The sequence below is a fragment of the Mizuhopecten yessoensis genome, unplaced genomic scaffold, assembly GCF_002113885.1.
Source record: "Mizuhopecten yessoensis strain PY_sf001 unplaced genomic scaffold, ASM211388v2 scaffold7201, whole genome shotgun sequence".
Classification (NCBI taxonomy): Eukaryota; Metazoa; Mollusca; class Bivalvia; order Pectinida; family Pectinidae; genus Mizuhopecten; species Mizuhopecten yessoensis.
Window position 1 is genome coordinate 781,395 of NW_018406931.1, and position 14,435 is coordinate 795,829.

The 14,435-nt window shown below is 34.7% G+C and overlaps 1 protein-coding gene across 1 annotated transcript in view; it reads right to left on the minus strand.

The window, feature by feature from the left end:
• Positions 1-9,972: 9,972 nt before the first annotated feature.
• Positions 9,973-14,435, minus strand: part of LOC110453228 (coatomer subunit gamma-2-like) — a 17,334-nt gene continuing 12,871 nt past the window's right edge. The window contains exons 19-24 of the mRNA XM_021502093.1: positions 13,803-13,928; positions 13,260-13,474; positions 12,754-12,922; positions 12,222-12,319; positions 11,239-11,377; positions 9,973-10,919 (exon numbers count right to left, since the gene is read on the minus strand). Coding sequence (XP_021357768.1) covers positions 10,687-10,919; positions 11,239-11,377; positions 12,222-12,319; positions 12,754-12,922; positions 13,260-13,474; positions 13,803-13,928 — 980 coding nt within the window. The 3' untranslated portion in view covers positions 9,973-10,686. The remainder of the gene's footprint in view (positions 10,920-11,238; positions 11,378-12,221; positions 12,320-12,753; positions 12,923-13,259; positions 13,475-13,802; positions 13,929-14,435) is intronic.

Genomic DNA, 14,435 nt, shown 5'->3' on the forward strand with positions numbered 1-14,435 from the left:
TTTTCTTATCTTCAAAAACTAGAGACCTCTTTAACAAAGGTTAGCTCCCTTGCTAATAGAAAAAATCGTAATTTAGATAATATTGTTTTTGGTTTATAAATTCAAAAGCAATGGGTTTTTTCTTTATCTATTGTTGTCTTATTTCGTAAAATATATATCGGCATGTAACTGTCTGATAACTACAAATTCATTTTAAAGAATAGAATAAAATTCAACTAAAATAATATCAATATTTAAATTAGAAAAACCATCACAACAAACTGTTAATATTGTTTATATTTATTTTCGACACGTACGTTCAGTGACCTTATATGCGTGCAAGTCACGCATGACTTTTGACCAATTTTGGACAGAACCGAATATCCTTCGTGGTTGTGGTTCTTTAAACAAAAATAAACGAAATTAGAGCTTTCCCACAATATACTGGACCGTACCCGAGTGGGATGTTGACCAGTAATTTGCTATTGAACTGGTAGCCAGTCCAGACCCACCCCCAGCTATAGGCATCGATAACGTGGCACCTATGGTGTTATAATAATATTATTGAACAATTCAGTTATAAGAGCTTATCCTAAAGTTATATTATATTTTTCATCTATGTAGGCCTATATTTATTTGCATGTTTTTTGTGGGGTTTTTAAAATTATACCTATGTTTGTCCAGCGCTACACATCCCTGGTTTGTCGCAGAAATGGCTCTACCGAGCCAATGTTTGTATGGCAGGTTTTAATGTTGTAAATAGGATTACGGTCGCCTTCTAGCTTACAGCTAGAGGGAATTTCACTTTAGCGCATTGGTAGAGCGTCCGACTTGGAACCTGGAGATCGAGGGTCCGATCCCCGGTGGAAGCACACTATTCTCTTTCCTGTTACATATGTTTATGGTATGCAACGTTAAATACATATTCGAAATTAACACGGTTTTTATGAAAGCAGCAGTTTATTCTTCAATACATTGAAAGTACATATACAGGAAAAAGAAAAGAAACGGCAAAACATCCATGTTTTCCATGTCTTTTTAAAACTTTCTTGAACCGAAGGTTATTTTTGCGGTGAGAGAAGGAGAAATCGAAATGCAAAAGTTTGTGACATACGTCATTTTGAGTGAACATATTCGGGTACAGGTAAAGTTAGAAAATGTCAGTCCACCGTCAAAAGCTACCTTATTATAAGAGGAACGCATAATTAGTTCCTATATAAAGAAACAGTACAGTAATATGTGAGCAACATTGCAATTGCATGGTCAACACATTATCATTTATCTAAAACCCGAACTTGAATTGTTAAAAGATATCTGCAAAACAGGAAGGTTGTTGATTAGTTTAAATGCTGTAAACGAATTAATAGAACGTTAATTTCACCTTAACATTAAAATTTGTTTAGAAACTTAGTTGCAAAATAAAGAAAGCAATCCATTCGGAAATAATGTTTTGAAAGTTGTGTTGGTAGGGCGACATCAAACTTTTTCTGTAAATTCAAAAATATTCTGAACTCGAATGTGACCGTTTAGAAGTGTGTAATGTCCGGACCATTTTTTATGTGAATGTGGCGAGTGATATATGAAATGATAGCCCCACAGCTTATAATGCCGTTATCTCCAATATCCATAAAAGGCAGGAGTTGGTTGTTAGGGCTTCCCTGATCACATTTCCTTTGAATAATTGGCTTTGTTGTAATTAACACAGACGATGCAGGCTCTTAATTAAGTTAATGATTAATGAAATCAAACATTGTCGAAAAATAAGATATGTAAATATTTTTAAGTCTCTAAACTAAATTTATCACTAAATAGATTACCATTTTTTATCGACTCTATCTTGAATGCTTATTATATTTTCCTGGAGACAAATAAGTGAAAGTGCAATTTTATTCCGCATGAGACTAAACAAATGATTCTTGATTCAGCATTTCCCTGTTGATATTTCTTGCCATGAGTATTAATATATGGTAGAGTAGTGCTTATAAAATGTAATGCCCAAAAATTAGGAGTAAAATCTCATTAACTCAGTTTCTTTATTTGTTTGTTGTTATCTATATTGCCTTCAAGTAAACATGTAACTAAAATAAAGCAATAAAATACTGAATTGGATTGAAATATGTCTCTGTTGGAATGTATAATCTATAGACATCTGCTACAACTTTCATAAAGATGACGAGGAATTTTGATCGGATGGTTATTTTGACGCCATGAGATTGGGCATTTTTATTGTAATACACGGACGTATACATACAAAATAGTCCAATATATATGTATATATGGGACTATTTGTATAGAGAAACTAGTTGTCAACGAGTTATCTCCCTTGTACCGAACTCTAACCAAACTGGTATTATACCTGATCAAAAATCTCTTATATTTAGTCGTTTTCATGGAATTTTAATCTACATTATTAAAATAATATTCACTTTAATAAATAGCTTATAAATTATCACATTAATGTTTAAACACAAGATATGACATTAATTAACATATTCTGATATTTAAATAAAACAAACCATCGATACCCGTTTCTGCAATTCTTTTATATTAAATTGTAACTATGAGGCGATCCATGACCTTAGCTTTGCGAGAAATAATCGCAAAAAGTAGCTTTTGGAAATGTAGGGCGTAAGAACGTCCTTATAACAATATCGGTAGTAAAAAGACCTAATGACTAGCATTATACTTGTGTACAGAATGACACAGTAGACAATGCTTTTAAACCCCGTTGTCTGATTAGTTGATTAACTGTGGATAACAACTAAGTGTTTTATTTTCACAAAAGAATGATATCAACTTTATATTCATCGTTACTGGTAAAATAGCGGTATCTAAAACATGAGTAAATGCACAAGTATACATATTATAAATGCTACATTGAAATGGTTTAAATGAGGGACCTTTCACTAACCTATGCTCATTTATTTGTACTGCAAAATTGGATAGTACGCACTTGCTACGATACACATTTTCAAGCTTTCAGGTATAACTATTGTTAGAAATATTTCTGTTTTGTCAACAGCACACGAGAAATTATCTAAGACAGCTGACGGCATATCATCACATGATTTCTAATTGAATCAACTTGTTAAACTTCGTACATTAAGGAATAATTAGAACATTACATAAATTGAAATGTAAATTTTAATAGATGACAAAGCCTCATTCGCTATCTTTTATTCGGATGAAATCGCAAAGTTTTTAATGAACACCATGAGCGGCATTCATCAAACCGCAAGGTTTAAGGTAATAAAGAATGAATGAATCACTTCCGAAAGTTGTCAAATCCAAGCGTGCCAGGTCACGCTTTAAGTAATGAAGGTAATAAATGCATCAATTTGATCTATAAATTAGTAGCAGAAAAGTTAAGAATTCTATCTGTTTTATCTTAATATTAAAATTCAATTACAAATTCTTGGGTAGTGTACGATGAGGGATATCTAGTATGTCATTCATTACCGCTAACGATTTTGATAAGTTTTGACATTATTAACAGGAAAACCAAAAAAGCAATGAAATCCTAAAGGATTGTTGATAAGTAATACTGTTACTCTAATTCTGATTTACATTATACAAGGGAAGTAACAGAGGTCATTTCTCAAACTCGGGACCTCTGTTTTACTTGTCTTGTGCTCTACCCATTGAGCTAAAGAGAATGTCTATACTTTAGGGAGGTGGTAGGAAGCAGCTAGTATTTACCAGAGTGACAGTTGTTTATTATTATATAAACGAACTCGGCAAACAACAATAATCGATACTCGCACTTACATCCATACTGTCATCTCTTACATTATTATTGCAACATGCACTGATATGATTTTTAAATACCATATGAATATTTAATTCCTAAATTTAGTTTTTGTCTTTTTTTTCTCTCACTTCATTGTAATTTAACAATCCTATAGGTTTTGTTTTTTACAAATTAACCTGAAATTGGTACAATGTAAATAAATGCTCATCTCTCGTCGCAAATTCCTATTCTAAGAAATAATCACATTAACTCTTTCACCCCTATGTTACTTTAGTAGACTCTACCATGCATTGATCTAGATGAGTCCATTATGGTCTACAGTGGTGAAAGGGTTAAGATAGTCATGGTCATTGCTATTTTGTTGTGTCTTTTGTTCATTGCGCCTAGAATGTAAACAGTTACAAGGTACATGTCAGTTAATTTCAAAGAATATTCGCTTTCTACCTGTTTATATGGATCTATCATCTACGAAGAATGATTATTGTTTAATAGCAATTATTTTATTAATGAGTCATATAAGCCAAGTTCAGTATAACAGTTCAAATTCTTACTTTGATAATATATCTCGATTTGTGTGCAATTGTCACTGCCATATCAATATCGGTTCATACGGGGATACAACTTATATTATGGATGCTAAATCACCTGAGTAGTAGGAAAGTACCGCTTTTGGCGCAGTCCCCCGCCTATATAATCCTAACCACCCCGCACCAACCTGCAGTAACAAACTAAACGGGTGGTACCGTTATGATGACGTCACGGGTTTCCCCCCCGATTGCATCAACAGGGTCATTGAGTGCAGTCTCCTATATAATCCTTACCACCACCCCGCACTACCAACCTAAACGGGTGGTACTGTTATGATGACATCACGGATTTTCCCCGATTGCATCAACAGGGTCATTGAGTGCAGTCTCCTATATAATCCTCACCACCACCCCGCAGACCACCCTGCAGCACCACCCTAACCGGGTGGTACCGTTATGATGACGTNAATCTATTTGTAGCGGTGCGATTGCAGTTGTTGTTTTGTTGTTGTTAAAGCCAATACATAATGACATGTACTGTGATTAAAATAATCAAAGTTGGAAAAATGAAAGACTTGGTCACGAACAGAATTTCATCTTTACTAATGTAGCATTTCACTTGGAGAACACGCAGCAACTTCTTTGTAATTTATCAATCAGAAAATTCCATTCACGAATCAGGTAGATGGCAGATGATTGGTCACCCATTAAGAAGGAACGGCCGAAGCATGACTGACTGTGATGTAGATAAAAGAAATAGCAACAAAGTTTTGATTCGACGGTGTATAAATTAAGCCACACCCCTTTGAAACATAATGCACTTGGTCCACCTTACAGAATGTGTTGAGTCAGCAGGAGAAACCACTTTTGTCACGTACACGACATAGTTAGCAAACCGAACATCAAAGACATGATTGCACTGATATTATCGTAACAATCGGGAAGTGCTGTAATCAACAATGATTTCTTGTACTAGATTTGAGATGATAAACCTTGCAAATCCAGCCCCTCGCTCTCTGATATTTTTTGTTGACCAACTAATATTATCAAATTTAACGATGGACTATATTGCGAGCAATCGATAGTCCACTATCTCTGAACAAACATGGGTATATAAAGGATCGATTTTATTTATTATCTCGGTATGTTTCCAATGCTACTATGTGCAACTCTTCCATTTTATGAGGTACTCGTATGGGCCCCTCTGTAAATGCGTGTTTCTCGCTATAACCAGAGACGTATATTACATGTTTATGTTTATGTGTTATATACGCCTCTGTTATAACGGAGGTATGAAATCTTTCATTAAATTGTTAAAAGGACAATACCACGAAGGGCCGGAGTCCTTATTACCAAAATTGGTCAAAAGTCATGCGTGTCTTGCACGCATTAAAGGTCAATTGATTATGCATCAAAAAATGTTATGAATGATAAACAGAAAAGTGTAACGATGGTGTTCCTTATTTAAATATACACATTGATTGGACTGATTATTGATTTGTATTTAAGTGCAACTATCGGGTTTTCCAGTAAAATAACTACTAAAAATACTGTTTTATATTGTGGATGATAGAAAATATGAATTATGTCAATATAAAAGTATTCTAAATAATTATTTCAAATTCAGATTCCCCCGTTTAAACAAGGGAGATAACTAAATATATATTTGGTATCTTCATGATAAATTCAAAGCTGAAGAAAATTGATGTCTTTTGCTATTGTCAAAATTTTCAATGCGTTTTCATAACGTATACAAACATGCTGCCTGTCTGGGATCACGTGCAACAGCTCAGGGATCAGGAATTTCCTTTTAGTTTACTGTTTAAACAAAGAAACATAACAAAACAAATAATTTCGACAATAATTTCCCCAAAAGATTATCAACGATTTATCTCCCTTGCCAAATGCCAATCAGAAATGGACGAACAATGCATTCTACCCTATCATACGAAATATTTTTCGTATTTCTTGAACGTCAATATATTAGATACTTTTCATGCTTCTTTAGCATATAATAAGGGGATATTTGTCATAAAAAAAATCAAGCTAAATATCATATAACTTAATCTTTACATTTAAATATTGCAAACCCTTGTTATATTCTTTTGCTATTTATTTATATGCATAAATTAACCCTCGGCTCCAACCAAATCTTTTTAACCAAACTTTTGATAATGGACGTATCATACCCGTCGCGGTATGGTCCTTGCGATGAGAACAGATAATATTATCCGAGAAACGGACATAACACAATGTTACGAATGCAGGGGTCGGGCTTAATACTACTAAATACGACCAAATACTACCCCATAAGACCCAGTTATGCACCCTAATCTACTTTGATACCGTAAAATATATCATTTGTAATAGTTATATATTTCTATTTGCCATATTTAATGAGTAAATATGCGATTTAGTGCAGAAAACCTTTCCGAAATACTATAACCCAATCATACCCAATACAACGGGTCCCTGCAGGTAGGGCGTAAGAATTGTACCTGCTGCCCCCATTGCATGATCGAAAGTGGCGACTAATTTGGGATCTTATCTTTTCTCTTCTTTCTAAACCACTTTCTTCATCCTAATGCCTCCCTTGACAATGCCTCACTTTTGAGCGTTCGCCCCTGTGAGGAAGGTTTAATGTTCTGTCCTCTGTCCGAGACATACCAAAGTCTGTAAAAATGGTAGTTTCTACTCCTGCTTAACGCTCAGCAATTTAGGAGTGGGACGACTGGTTCGCCTGTTGTCAGTATAATGTACCGGGTGGGTGAGGGGCAGTATGTTTCAGTGAGGTAGCACTATAAAGTCGGCATCAGTTCTGCGTTATCACAAGTACACAAACACGAATATATCGCAGACTCCCAAAACACACATGCATCTTGCACACAGGGGAGGCTGTCCTTAAATTAACATAGCTGTTGATAGGACGTTAAACAATACTAAACCAAACAATCTAAACCCAATACAACATCATTCTTATTAATTTGACCCAATAATAACCAAATATCTTGATACCTTATGATGATTCTGAACCCAGGACCTAATGGGTGTCTATGTTCAGCTCTACTTCAATACGACACACAGTACCACCCAGTGTAAATATGTTAACTAATTATCTTCACTTTACATTTATTTACCGCATTACACCAGCTAATTGTTGTCTTGAGTTCGTCAGTTCGACCGTTAGCGCTTTTTTATTCCATAACTTTGCCGCTCCCAATACTACTTCGACGCTGTGAAATATCACCTAAAACAGAAGTAATTTACTCTCTATCTGTCATATTTCCTAAGAGAATCAGTTGCAGAATAATTGACCAACATACTGAGACTAGAACCAAATACGACCAGAGGCGAATATAAATGGACTAAATACCGTCTCTGATACCGACCCAATTATATCCAATACTACTCAAAACGACCCAGTTATGCAACAAATAATACTGTGAAATTAAATTAAAATATTTGCGATTTGATGCAGAATAATTGACAACTGCAAGATATAACCCAATACTGCCAAATAAAAGTATGATCCAATACTATCAAATATGTCCCAGTCTTAAAATATGACCCAGAACTATATAATTCCATTTACATATGGGGCAAGGAAGTAATTCCAACAGTGTGGACAAGTTTAGGTTGTCAAATTTTCGGAGCGGTCCGCTCCTTTTTCAAGACACAGTGAAACAGAACAGTAACATGTACATATACATCATATTACAAGAAGATAGAACTGATATACTATAATTGAAAATATAGCTATTATATAAAACCAATAGTCCCCTCGGCTAAAGACAGCTGAAGGTAGCAATTAAGCTGAGAGCATCGCGGACAAGGAACGCTGATGTAGAGGACCTATTCTTGTGCAAGATGCACTATCACATAAAGTGAGTCAACAAGAGATATCAAAAACGTGGAACATGTGCATGTGGAAATCTGGCCCGGTAAATGTAAAAAAACTCAATTTGCTACAGAATGTCTCAGTAGTCGCCTCTCAATTCTGCAGTGGATCTAACAGTCACAGCAGGGGGTTCACACTTAGTCGCCTCTTTTGGTTTGCAGGAATAATACATGTAATTGTCAAATAAGCGAGTGCATGAGGAATAAGTAGATGAAATGGCTAAGATACTGTATGAATCTGAAAAATTAATCTGACAACGGCCGTGGGGCACACACACTGACATGAAGCAGCAGGCAGGCAAGATAGCAGACCAACTGTGCAGTAATGCATCATTAGGTCAAATGCCCCCGGGAAGGAAAACGAGCGGATGGCAACCGCCTATCGTTTGTTCATACCTCGAGGGTAGCGGGTTTGTTGGTTTGTTGGTGATCCAAAACCGTTTTCTCGTACATCGTCTCATTTCATCCCATGTCGGGCAATGATCTATGGAAACAACCTGCATGTCTTTCAAACTGTGGCTAGGCATATTAAAATGCCTTGCCACAGGGAAGTCTGGTTTGTTCTGCTTGATGGAGCGGCGGTGGTTGTTGGTTCCATTTACATTCACAATACAAATCTCTTCATTACTACTACTGCATTATCATTATTGACCTCTTTGATAATTATAGAGTGATCTTTTTTTAATAGTCTAAAACAGAGACGTGATTTAATGACATTTCTGTCCGAGAACAGATTACTATTTAACATTCGTATGATGATTTTTTTCAATTTTCATGATATCTGTCTGAACTTCATTTTTTAAGAGAGTTTTTGTATGCTAAAATCGTTATTTCCTGAACAGTCCACTCTCACTATCTTCATTACAAAACTTCTCACATAGACGAATTAGTATTCTGCTAAATTTTAAATTTATCTGTCTGAAGCTCTTCATTATCGTAATAATATGGGTTGGGCAAAACTTTAGACCCTTAGATAATTTGTGTGGAAAAAACAGAACGAAAAACAATGGGTTTTTTAAGTGAAATATTACGATCAATCTTCAGTGAAAGTCACTTTGAAGCACTTAGGCATATTCCAAAACATTTCAGGGAGAAGATAAAAGCACCGAATTAGATTCTGCAAGTCCGTGAATCAGAGAGGTATACATGTTATTATATGTCCCTGTGTGATTATCAATTAGAACAAACTGATTTGAATTTCAACTTTCGGGTAATCAGGTCATAAATTCTGTAATCCGGGACTTTTCTTAAATTTGTCTCATATATGACCCTGCAGTCTATGTTGGCCTAGTACTAAAATTGATACCCGGCCTCCTCTGCCCAGACACAATTATATAAAAAAATGTCTCGTCTTTAGAAGCTATGTTGTCGCAGCTAACGTTGGCCTAGTGAAACTGTGGGATCACATTGTTCAAACGCTGCTTCCGACAAATTGATTAATTTATTACTAAGTTATATCAAATCTTGTGCACGCAGTTTTGCCTTTTTTTGTACCGAAGTGTGCATAAACACTTCAGATATTTTATATCTAAAACACTTCAGATATTTTATATTTAAAGAATATTTCGCTTTGAAAAGCCATGTTGAAGTGCCTATTTTTGGCCTTTGACCTTATATGCTCTATTAGACAAAAGAAAATATCCCAGTAGTTCTCTACGGTAGTAACGGTTTTGTTGTACTGTAGTTTCTACTGTATATACTAAAAGTGGAACCTCTGACCTTTTCATGTATGGAAGCAGGGCATTCCACTGCATGCTTGCATTGTCAATGTACTTTGTCATAGCTAACAAGTTCATAAACATAACTTTGAAACAAAAACAAATTTTCTTGTTCTTTTTTATTTAGCTTACCTTCATATCATGGCTTCTTCACAAGACAATAGCATCAATGATACATACATAAAAATTTAATTACAAAGTAACATTTCAGTTTAATCAAAATATATGCATTGCTTCTCCATTAATGAAAAGCAATAAAACTTAAATATGATTGTTTAAAAATGTCTTTCTTCAGAATTTAATAAAAACTGGAGAATTTTGAACATAATTATACTTTACATTGGGAATTCCTGCGGTATTCTATTTCATATTGAGAAAAGAATCTACTTGTTTGACCTTCTCCATATCCCCATCACAAACTCTACTAGCTACAGGCATCAGAGTAAGGAATTTATACACCATAACAGCATTCAATATGAATGAAAAATCCAACATACCAGAATAACGTGTTCAAACACTTCAACAATTCATATTTGAATATTTTAAATCATTAACAGTTGTATTATCAAAATAAAGATTTATTTTTTCTCTCTCTGCCTTCACCACAAAATGTAATTCCAATTTTTGTTCACAGTAAATGTACTAAATATTAAATGGTTGACATCAGAATGTCCTTATTCTGGTGTAAGTCATATAAATGTTTCTCAGTCTATCAAAAACAGTGGTAATGACAACCCTACAGGGTTCCAGAAACCATACATGCGGTACACAATGACTCAACAAGGTATTGCTGATCCCACACATGTAGGTCCAGTTAACCTATGGCTGTGGCCATGACCTCTGAAACATCCGGGTCAGTTGACCGTACAGTCAGCTGCATGGTGACGCCAGCATCAGACAGTGCGAGCTTTGCTCTAACGAGGCCATCGTGACCGCCCCTGTAAACTCCTGCCAGGTACAGAGTATGTGATGACTTCCCTTCTGGCACTTTGTCTGAACGCTCGCATGGTTGCATACCCATAAACTTAATAATGTTCTGAACAGCCTCTGTAAACATAAAACACAATATTGTCAGCAACCAATTCAATTATATAATTTATCTCTCACTGCCTGAAACAATTATACTACTGTCTAACAAATTTTAAGAGAATATACTCATTTTTTTTTTTTTTAATTCTCACTGCCTGAAACAATTTTACTACTGTCTAACAAATTTTAAGAGAATATACTCATACATTTTTTTTTAAATTCTAAGTGCTGGTGCAGATTAAATATATACATCTATACACCTAAAACCCAAGACTTTCAATATCAAAATAAAGCAGTAATGTGTTAACATTCACTATAGAAGTGAATGTTGCCTTACCTTCAAGTGTCTTCATAGTCGACAGAGCATATGTATCCTCCAGTTCATTCTCCAGTCCTACTTCTTCCCACGACACACCAAAGTTAGGCTTCATCACCCGTTGGACGTGGTCAGCCACCGAAACCTCAACATCTTCAAGCTGTACAGGGACCATACAAATATCATTGATTTGTAATAAAAACATTATCATAATAGCATGAAATGTTGGGGTTTTCCCAATGATAATTTGTTTTTTCCATGGAAGAAGAAATCGTCACTTAAGGAGGTATAAATCTACTTTACACAAGAGATTCACTTTAGAAACCTTAAATGTCATAGAAAATGGTGTAGTTGCCAAGCTTCATTATTTGATGACACAATGACACATACTGAAATAATGTTTGCACTAAACGTACTCAGATAATGCTGTAATGTGCCAGATAATGCTTAAATTTTTTAAAGGGAGTAAACTATTAAAATGTAAAAAGTTTTGGGAGATAACTATTAATATGTGAAGCATTGCATGTACCCCTGAATAATGATATAATTCCTGGATATAATGTGTCAAAAGCATAATAAAATTATTGGAATTTAAATGAATGGTAATTTCTATTGCATACATGGATACAAAATAGTATCAAATACTTTATCAATATTTTCAATGGATAAAAAATAGTATCAAATACTTTATCAATGTTTTCAATGGACACAAAATAGTATCAAATACTTTATTAATGTTTTCAATGGACACAAAATAGTATCAAATACTTTATCAATGTTTTCAATGGATAAAAAATAGTATCAAGTACTTTATCAATATTTTCAATGGATAAAAAATAGTATCAAGTACTTTATCAATGTTTTCAATGGACACAAAATAGTATCAAGTACTTTATCAATGTTTTCAATGGATAAAAGATAGTATCAATCACTTTATCAATGTTTTCAATAACAAATTGTCATAGAAAAAAAAAGAAATACACCACACACAACCAACTACATACCACATATTCATCTTCATATCCTTCATCATCGGGCTCCCCTGTGTTAGGATCACAGTCCTTCACTATAAATTTTAGGGTGCAGCTAAATGTCCCCGTAACTGGAACAAATCAAAATAATCTCAACTTACAAGGCCATGATCAGACAACACAAAAAATATGATTACATTTCATACCTGCATCTCCAACATTTACATTCAATGTACAGATGAAAAAACCTTTGTCATGTTTATACCAAGGTTACAGCAGCAGTGACAGTAAGTAAGACAGACAAATGTAGGACAATGTTACATTGATATACAGTGTAATATATCAAGTATGTTCATATAGAAATGTATCATTTATGCGCATGTTTTTCAATGCATACAAGTATTTGTCTCAATGTATTCTATTCAAAATTTAATTTCTTCATACCATATCTGAACAAAAACACTGTTAAATCAGACCATTCATAAATACTCTCAAGAATGCTGTTTATCTTTACAGCAATTGCACAAATTTTACAGAAACTACAAAAAAGGGTTGAGCTGCATACCTAAAGTTGGATCCTCTGGTAAATGGACTAGTGTGTAAGTAGTGCCCGGTTTGTTGTAGGGTAGACTAGCACAGGGTACACATTTAAGCACTTGAAACCCGTCGGCTGGCTCCATGTGTACCGTAACATTCTCTAGGACTTGGTCGTTCAGGGTGTTGCTGCAGTCAAACTGGAATGTAAAGTACATTTTCAACCAACAATGTATGTAGTTTTTCTTAACTTTTTAAAATCAAATAGCAGCAAAGTGAACTGCCTTAATTTGAATTTCAATATGATTTTTTTAAAGTGTATAAAAATATGAACACTTCTAATAATGCTAAGAAATCTTGACAAAATTGAAACAAAACGAAACCATGATAATGTTATATTGAGCATTACAAAAAAATTAGATATTAGAAAACAAAATATAGGAGTCACTGAGCAAAATTCCTTTGTTTGTGAAGAATTTATAAACCATTATAAACCATTTGAAATCTTTTTATGTTAGTACTAGAATTCCATCTCACCTGAAACACTATGTAGTGACTGAATGTATGTTTGACACACTGCACGACATACTCTGTCTCAGACTCTGTCAACTGCACAGGAAGTGATGAGGACTTGAACAGGTTACCCAGGTTGGCAAACTCTGGGATGGAGGACAACTGCTCTGCATATATATCCTGTCTGGAAGCGGCCACCTTCTCTGTCTTTTGTCCACCAGCTTCGCCAGGTTCCCGCACTAAAAATGATTTATGTATTTTATATCACCTTAAACACACACAGTACCATGCTTCAAAGGCGATAAACAGTTGACTGATAATTACAAGTGAACGTTGTCTTTAAGCCAATTTGACTTTCTGTCATTTTGAAAATAACACTTTTCCTTGACCTTTATTGTCCAATATAACAAGCCAGATATAGCATGTCCCGTTTAGCAGTGTAGAAAAATTGAATGACATCTTTCTGACTTATATGGTTAATTAATTATTTCAACACCCAATTTCATCCTGTTGGCAGTTTCCACATCACCCCATCAGGGTTGAAGGAGGTCCTGGTGGTCTTATTACCTTGTTTGCTGTCGGTGATGGGTGCAGTCTCCAGAGGGACAGACTTAACATCAAAGGGAGTCTCTGTGGGCTCCATGGTGTAGTGGTGTAATGCTCGCTCTAGTCCCACTACAGACACCTGTAGACCTGTAACACACAACAACATTAAATCTACTGTTCTCAAAGAAAGCACACGTCCTATTAATCCTGAAATAATCTGTTACCGTACAAATTTGGAGACTTATGACTCAGAAATCACCTATTACTGACATAAAATTGTAGACTTACAACTTAAAAGACACCTATCATTATAGAACAAGAGGCCCATGGGCCTTAACGGTCACCTGATATATTTATACAGAGAGTTGATTTTGTTTTTAACATGAACAGTAATATTATTCAAAGTGACAAAAAACAATAAAACCACCTTACTCAATATCTAGCATACAGATTTCAGACTAAAAAGGATTTGAAACTAGCACCTCTGATTCTTAACAAGGAAAATGAAGAAATTTTAGCACACTGACTCCTTTGAGCCCCACCCTACAGCCCTTGGGGGTAGGGCTGGCTCAAAATTTTCAAAGTATCAAACTGTCAATTCAAGGTTATAATTCCAATCAAGTTATTAACATGTAATATTCAAAGTATCATTTG